Source organism: Empidonax traillii, unplaced genomic scaffold, assembly GCF_003031625.1.
Source record: "Empidonax traillii isolate 1590-97213 ecotype Southwest subspecies unplaced genomic scaffold, ASM303162v1 scaffold542:size423868, whole genome shotgun sequence".
Taxonomy (NCBI): domain Eukaryota; kingdom Metazoa; phylum Chordata; class Aves; order Passeriformes; family Tyrannidae; genus Empidonax; species Empidonax traillii.
Genome location: NW_020955735.1, coordinates 1,267 through 9,894, shown reverse-complemented (window position 1 = coordinate 9,894; position 8,628 = coordinate 1,267). Strand labels below are relative to the sequence as shown.

Here is an 8,628-nt window from a genome sequence, read left to right as displayed (position 1 = left end):
CCCTGGTGCCCAAAGGTCTCTGTTTGAGGAGCATCATGAATAGGAGCCACAATTTCTAAATTTTACCTATTGCAACCTGATTTCTTATGACCACTTTCTTATGATCACTCCAGAAGAAATCTTGAAGCTAAAGCTGCATGTGCACAAAAATCCCTTGTGTTTGGTTACCCAAGTTTCTTACCTTCTTTGGTTCTGACTCAGTTGTCAGGTATCAAAACGGTTTTTGGCTGCACTGCCCTTGAAGAAGTGTTTATTGTCATCCGTGGCTACACGCAGCCTTGTCTTTATACAGAGCAAGTCAGTTTGTGGGTAATGAGTGGACTTGCATGAGATTACTTTCTGTATGCTTGACTCATTTCACGCAATAACACATTTCACAATAAGTATTATGCAATCTTTGTAGCAAAAAGAACTTAGTACCATGATGGCTTATGCCAGTCTTCTACAGGAAAACACTCAATGTACAAATATACCTTAAGGAAAAAACAATGACCTGGAACCAAATCCAGGATTCAAGATACTCACCAGGTTCAGGGTTAGGCTACATACTACAAGCACACGCATTCACTTATCCAGAGGACTGGCAACAGCAATGAACAAACCTGAAGAAGCTGCCTCTCAGTTCTGAGACTGGCCAGAAAACTCCTCCTAAGATGAGACCTTCCTGGGTACTTCCCTTAAATCCAGATCCTTTCCCTGGGAGAAAGTTGTGGTATCACCCACTAGGTTCACAGGGCACAAGTACAGTATCTGCACTGAATTTGTACCCACAGGAAGAGAACCACACTGGATAATGCCTTGCTAGACTGCGATCAGTCTGTGGTCAGACAGTAACTGACTCCAACAGTGAACTAGGTTTTAAGACAGCTTGGCTCTAGCAGCAATGATGCTGAGCTTTCATGAGTCAGAGAACATTGTCTGCAGCTTTTGATAAACATGTCATTATGTTTACGAGACATGAGACTATGTTATGTCACATGTGAGTTATTTATTTACATTTGAAAACAAAAAAGGTCATACGGCGCACAGCAGTGGTAATTAGCGCTGGAGTTTGGAGAGTATTTGCACTCCCAGTGTCTCATCAGCTCCATAACAGAAATACAGGAGATTGAGGACTTCGAGAGCATCATGGTGAGACCAGGAATGGTGCCAGTGTGAAAAAAAGAAAGGAGAAACAAGACTAACAGAGGTCTCTGACCACTCTTAAGGACACAGCCACAAATCATGCACGTTTATAAACTGATGTGCTGAAAGAAGGTCACTAGGGTCCAGCAGCAGCAACAAAACACAGCTCACTGGGGGAGAAAAGGAACCAAAGATGTGAACAGTGCCTTCTCACCAGGAGTAGTTCACCTGAAGTAGAATTCTAAATCCTCTAATCCCTCAAGCAAATTCATCTGCAGGGCAGCACCACCCAGCATTAACAGGAAGGAGCAAAGGACAAGGCGTATTTCACGTATGTTGGTGCTATACAACTAGAAAGACATATAGAAGATGGGAGGGAGGAACTGCTGTGTGATACCAGGGTAACTCAGTGACTTTTTTACTGGTTGCAAACAGTTCCATCACTGAATAGCATCCAGTGCAGACAGGAGGTGTTGTCAAGCCGTTTTCAGAACTGATAACCTGAATAATGTGAGGTTTCGATTCCAAGTTTTGGTTCAGCAGAGATTTCCAAGAAATGATGATTCACGTCATGTTTTGACCAAGAAGTGGTGGCAGGTTTTGTTGTAGTAGAGGATGCTGTATCTCATTTGGATGTAAAAAGTGTACAGCTTCAATCATGTCCGTTGGCTGCGGGTCTTGTTTCAGATGATCATTTTCATACCAGCGTCCAAAAAGTGTCACAGTAACAACTGGTTTTGTTGGTTTTGTCTTACTTATCAAGCGTCCATCATTCAGTACCTGATTGAAAAAGGTAAGAGAAGGATGTCATTAGAGGAGTACCTATATGAACACACCAAGAGTTCAGAAAAATGTGACAAACAGGAAGAAGGAACATCAGACCACATCTCTTACTGAAACTAGTGATTTCATTATTAGGTATTTAATAGATTAATTATTCACTATGAGCAAGTTCGCTTTGGCTGTAATGACACAGTTAATTCCATGACTATCCTGCAGAGGACCTAGCATGACACAGCTCCAGGGTGCCTCATTACCTCGAACTCCCCAGGGGCCAACTGCACCCCACTGTACAACACTTCTGGAAAGACGTAGTTGGTGCTAAATGTGCCGCTGAGGGAGAACATCTCAAACTCGGTCTGAGCCGTCTCCACTGGCTGCCCACACGTGTCCAGGTTTGTGCTCTTGCACTTGAGCAGCGTGCATATCTGTGGGGAAGAGAAGATAACAACGTATTTAGCAAGACAGAAACTCTCTGATAGGAAAGCCTTGTGTCATTAAAGCCAGTATGTGTCAGAGCAGATGAGAGTCACAGGACCTTTTTCATATCTTTGGGCAACTCCTTTTTAGCTGTAACTTTTTTTTTCACCCCTTGATCTGACTGGGAGGTTTCCAGACCTGCATTGCCTTAGTAGATACAAATAGACTGTCTCTGATGTAAGTGCTGCCAGAGAACCTTATTTCACCTCTGAAGCCCAGTCTTGTCACTACCACTCATTCTTCCTATTGCCAGCTCTCTTATTTGAAGGTACCTTTCCCATGTGCAACTTAAGTTTGTGAATGGAAATTTTAGGGAAATGAAACAAAGTCCTTCTCATGGGTACACTGTGCAAAGGTACACCCAGGTCTGCCTACTAGTATTTGTACATGTTGGTAATGACACTTCATTAGATGGTCTGGTAGTCCATGGGAAATCTGATTCTGATATTCCCTATCAAAATCCTGGTGAATATAGGCCAGGGTGATGAAGTTAGCATCTTCTGTTAGAGTTTAGTGTTAGTAATTGTAGCATATAGAGGAAAGTAGGAATTAGTGTTGTCCTTCATTATCTAGCTGATAAATATTTATAGTCTTCAAGAGGAAATATGAGATAGGGCACTGGCAATCCTATTATTCAGGAGTGATTTGAAGGATGCTGGCTGGTTTTGCTAATAGGTGATGGAGTTTTTCTATTCCTATCAGATATTGGGGGACAGAAGCATATTTTCAAAAATCAGAAGTATTATTCTTCAATGTACATAATTTTGTGTTGAAATGCAAATAAGCAGAGAAATAAAGAACATGTTCTGAAGAAATGAAAAAATACTGAGGGAAAAAGGAAGAATAGAAATTCTTGTCTCCTCTAGAACTTTCAGTACTGGTAGAGATGATATGGCAGCTTCCACAACCACTAAAATAAATTTTACAACCAAGCTCACCAAGAACTGAATTTATTCAGGCTACCTTCATAAATGCATTAGATGAGCTGTTTTCTGGTTAAGACCTCCTCTCACATCCTGGAGTCTGTACCAGCTGGTATGCAGAGGCTGTGTTGACAGACAGAAGTAACTAAAAAAAAAGTATAGTCTACTGCCACAATAACTTAATTATGAAAGCAAAGAATGTTTTCAAATACAGCTTTAAGCAAATTCAACCAGGATGTAACTCACTGTCTTCCTAAACATTTGATTAAAAGAGAGGAAGATAGGATATTTCCACTAAAAGTCATATGCCATTTCAGTAAACTTCGATGCTATGATTTAGGTAATGACAAAAAATTAACATCTCTGTGACTTTAAATTATCTCATAAAGATAGCTATGATCAACTGATATTTAAGAGCAACTCTTTGATGAAGATACAGCAAGGTCTCATCTGGAGTTCTGTGTCCTGTTCTGGGCTCCTCAGTACAAGAAAGACAAGGAGTACTTGAGAGGGTCCAGGGGAGGAGCATCATCTCCATAGGGGTATGGAGCATATCTCTTATAAGGAGAAACTGCAGGAGCTGGGTCTGTTTAGTCTAGAAAAGACTGAGAGGGGACTTCATCAATGCATATAAATATCTCAAAAGCAAGTGCCAAGAGGATGGTGCCAGACTTTCTTCAGTGGTGCTCAGTGAAAGGATGACGAGCAATGGCCATACACCAAAACACGAGAAGTTTCACCTCAACATGAGGAGGAAATTCTTTACATTCAGGGTGGCAGAGCACTGGAACAGGCTGCCCAGGGAGGTTGTGGATTCTCCCTCTCTGGAGACATTCAAAACCCACCCAGATGCATTCCTGTGTAACCTGCTCTAGGTGACTCTTCCTTGGCAGAGTGTCGGACTATATGATCTCCAGAGTTCCCTATCAACCCTAACTATTCTGTGATTCTGTGATGCAATGGAGATTCAGAATAATTACTGCAGATAGTCACAGAAGAGGACATAAATTTAGCCAATATTGCACACCCAAAAAAATCATGAGTGCGCTCTGGGAATTTAAAAGAGGCTTAGAGACCTCTCCATTACCTTTGTTGGTTTTAAAGGTAAGTAGGCTTGGATGTTTTAGCAACTCCTTTCCATTGCTATCAAAAACAACACTAGGACTCCAGCATACAAGAGAATCCTTGTCATTTTCTGCCACAGAGCTGAAAGTTTCTCCCTGTAAAAAAGTTTCCTAAAGTAAGTAACCTCATCCAAAGAATTACCTGCAGATAGTACTGTCCTTCAACAACATGAAGCCCATCAAAAGCACCCAGCACATAAACTTCATCATCTCGTTTCCTTGCCATCTTGTAGCTCAAGTGACAGCAGAGGTCTTTTTGGCAAACAGTGAAATTTCCCCCAGGCTTAGTGAGCTCAGTGAAAGTGAACCGGTCATGAAAGATAATTCCTGTGAAATCACGGTCATTTTGTGAGAATCTTTTGACACTCAAAGCGTATGAGCTCCAGCTGACAGCAGGAGGGGAGGCAGGAGAAAGACGAGGGTGTGCATCTAGTTCAGCAATGAGGAGTTGACCATCTTCAGTTTTCATATTGTAGGAGTATGTCCTGGCTCCATCTGGTGCATAAATACCACTTCCTGAGGAGAACACAACGGTCAGTCCAAGAATTAAAAAAATCATATTGTTCTTTTAAGTGATAAGCTACTTCTAGTTCATCAACTATTCCATAAAGATTACAGAGATTTTAGTCTCCCTAAAGGTGACCATTAACAACTCAAAGCTCGTGCTTTGGCAAAGAATAGCATTTATTTCCCTGGATGAGGTCTGCTCAGTGTAGCCAAACACAGAGGATGTTTGTTCTGTTCTGTTCTGATTGTATTTATATATTTCTCCTGTATGCAATTAAGTTACTTGGTAATTCCTTTATTTTCAGCTAATTGAAGTGAAAGGGCCACCTGTGATTGAGACAATCCAATACACAATGCAGTCAAGTATCACAGGCCAGGCCTGGTGAACACAGAAAGAGGGAGCAGCTGTCCAGCCCCCTTTAAACTGGCTGAGAACTCCTCCCAGTGTGGGGAATTCACATCTGACCAGTACCAAGCAACCGAGGGAAATCAAAGTAGATCTCCCAAACCCAACACTGCCAAAGAGCCACATAAAACGGACAACAAGCGGAAGCCTGTCAGGCGTGTCAAATGAGAAACCCAAAGACAATACTTTGATCTCACAGCTCAGTGAAGATACTGGGGTAACTGAAATATACTATCCTATAAATTAAGCTCTAAAAAAATCAGTCCTACATTGTGAAGTGAAAATGCAGACTTCTTAGCACTGTTACTGCAGCAGGTCTGAAAATTTGTTTTTAAAGCTTTTCCATAACCACGTTAAATACAGCTACAAATAAGTCTTCAATTTGGCCAGAATAAATGTCGCCATGTATGAGGTTTACAAGTATATTTACAGTTTGGCATTCAATCACAGACTTAGAAGTGGAGAGGAAAAGACCCTAAGTGTCAAAACTTCTATTCAGGTATAAGGAGCAGTAACTTACTACTTGTTTAGAGACATTAGAGAAAGAAAGGAAAATCCTATGAAGCTAGGGCAAAGAAAACACTAAAAGTTTTTCTATGCCTTGTATGGTAATAACAGGGATAGGATCTGTCAAGTTTAAAATTTGGTGACTAGACTTCCAGATAAACACATTATATTCCTCTGCAAGATCACCCTGTAGAAAAAGAAATATAGATTCATGGTTATAAAGATTTTTCAGACAGTGAGAGTTAAATTACCTGTCATTGCAAAGCTGGTCTTGTGAGTATTGGCAGCTAAGAAGTTGACACGCATCCCCATAGCCCAGGCAGAGTGAAACTCAACTGCAGTCAGAAATGGTAGGACATTCATCCAAGCCGTCGGGAAAAGCACAGTGTCCACCTGCATCTTGCTCACCAGGACCACTGCAGGCTCATGGAAAAGGATGTCAAAGCAAGTGAAAATGCCGAACTTCCCAAAGGGAGTCTCAAAGGTGACAGCTTCTGGCTCTTTTGGGTAATTAAATTGAGTTTCCATCATAAAGAGATTATACTGTAGGGGAAGGAAAAAAGATAAATCAGTTAGAGAGGCACTTACTGCGAGATCCTGGAGTCACTCCATAAAACTGTTCAGAATGACTTGTGAAAATTTTTGACCTGTGTAGGAACCTGCCACATGTAGGAAGTCAGTCTAAAATTGTATGATCATAGTATCCAAAAGGTGGATATGGGGAGACACATATTGCCCTCGCATCTAGCTAGGAAAGCAGTCTTCAAAGTCTTCAGGTCTGCTGATGTCATCATAAAAATAATCTCTCCACTCTCCCTATCTAGTTTACACTTCTGGTGACCCAAATGCACACAGAAGAGAAATAATAACGTTAAGAGGGGCAGGGAGGTTCTGGTGCCAAGAGACAGAATAGGTGACCTTGGTGTGGAGATGTCCAGAAGTGCTGTAAGTACACAACACCATCATGAAGCATGAGACAGTACTGGAAGACTGTAGAACAGAGAAGAAAACAAAGGCTGTGCTGATGGGGGAAAGGCAGATGATATGAGCCAACAGAAAAATCCAAGTTTGCAAACATTCTCAGTTTCCAACATTTTCCTTTTTCCTTCACATACATGTTTTCTAACAATTCTTTATTATTGTCCAAGCGGCCTGGACAATGAACAGCTAGTCAGAAAAGAGGTTCAGATTTACTGAACTTATAATTCAGCACCTGGGTCATGCCAGGTTGGCAGGGGGGGGACTAGACTCACATTATCAGTGTTCCCTTCATCCAAAATTTGCTCACATAAAATATATTGGCATCATCTCTGAACAACCAGGTGAGACACTGGACCCAAAGTACTTTAAATAAACAACTGACTTCACTCTAGCCACTTCAGCATGATATCTGGCACACAATTCATAAACAACTTTGATGGAACTTGCAGGTAGGAACATAATATTGAAAGAACTTTCATTGGGTATAAATGTTTCAAAGCCTTCAACTCTTTTAATACTCATCTTAGGTCCATAGATTCATCCAAATAATTCCCATTGTATAAAAACAATGCTGACACAGCATCAGAAAAAAATTATAGGAAAGGGCCTGTCTTACTCAAATCAGAGCACTCATCTATAATGAGATACAGATGAACATTTTCAAATCCTGGAACATGAAGGGGTAGTCTGGCGAAAACCTGGCACTGAAAACTGAAGTTACTTAAGCAGCAGGATTTCCAGTAGTAGGGAGTTAATGACCTGAGGAAGTCAATCAAAATCATATGCCACTAAATTGCACCAGAATAATCATTTGTCATAACAGTCTGTTTTGAGAAACATAACAGTAAATGCAAATTTTGCATCAGCATTTCACAGAAAGAGAGAGATTCTTTTAAATTATAAACAGAAGCAGAACTCTGACATGGGACAATAACTGGCATCTAATTCTCTTTCCAAATGCGACAATCTGGAATTAGTGGAAGATTAGTTCCTGCCTTTCCAAGGCCACTTTACCTTGTGGTAACGAGCCACCAGTTTCCCCTCTGGGTCAAAGACGACATCCGTATTGTACTGGTAGCGACCATCAGTGGGGCAGTCGGGATCACTGGAGTTACATGGTTTCTTGTCCCCAATGTTTGCAACCACATAGATGGAGTTATTCCTGGCCATGCAGCTGAGTCGTTCCTGCACTGGTGCTGGACCAAATCTAATGTATTTTAGGGAAGGAAAAAAAAACACATTAACAAAACCTGTGCTGTCAGTGGTGTCTATCATTGGAGTGCTTGAGGGCACACCAGCAGCACCTGCCAACCCTGAAGCCATGGCAGGGCCCGCAGATACACAGAGTTGCTGCAGTGGTGCCTCAGACTGCCTCCTGCTCCTTGGGGTAGGTCCTGGAGCCTTCCAATTGGCATCTGCAAGGACATGCCCGCCAGTCCCCTTCAGCACCTGGAACACGCTCTGCAGTAAGCAGATAATCCTCAGGCTGGGAAAGGGTAGGAGAGGACTCTTTTCCAGAGGAAGACACTAACTTGATGTCACACTGGAAAATATTTTAGCATCTGCCATAGTGACACCTGAGGACCATAGCTCTGGGCCTTAGCAGAGTTGAGCTGTAGAATAGTGCAGGGGAAAGGGTCAAGGCAATTCATCTCCTCCCATGGACAGGAGCACTTAGACCTCTAGCCATGGCATGAAGAGCAGTGGGCCATTAATTTCAATGAGACAGGCCATGTGCCAGAAACTGGCACCACATCTGAAGCACTCATACCGGGCCATAAAGAGAGCAGCCATA

At 41.9% G+C, this 8,628-nt stretch overlaps 1 protein-coding gene across 1 annotated transcript; it reads right to left on the bottom strand.

Moving 5' to 3' along the window:
* Positions 1 to 968: 968 nt before the first annotated feature.
* LOC114064430 (pantetheinase-like) lies at positions 969 to 8,171 on the bottom strand. Its single transcript, XM_027897453.1, has 5 exons — positions 7,848 to 8,171; positions 6,104 to 6,395; positions 4,575 to 4,948; positions 2,163 to 2,333; positions 969 to 1,905 (listed from the first exon to the last, which is right to left on the bottom strand). Exons 1-5 carry the CDS (start codon positions 8,154 to 8,156, stop codon positions 1,690 to 1,692), a joined length of 1,362 nt encoding a protein of 453 aa, XP_027753254.1. The 5' UTR covers positions 8,157 to 8,171; the 3' UTR covers positions 969 to 1,689.
* Between the last annotated feature and the right edge of the window lie 457 nt (positions 8,172 to 8,628).

Coding starts and splice junctions, on each gene's coding strand:
- LOC114064430 (XM_027897453.1), bottom strand. CDS start 8,156: ATGGCTTCAGGGTTGGCAGGTGCTGCTGGTGTGCCCTCAAGCACTCCA. Junction 6,396..7,847: donor TGGTGGCTCGTTACCACAAG/GTAAAGTGGCCT, acceptor CTTCCCCTACAG/TATAATCTCTTTATGATGGA. Junction 2,334..4,574: donor AAGGACAGTACTATCTGCAG/GTAATTCTTTGG, acceptor TCTTCCCCACAG/ATATGCACGCTGCTCAAGTG.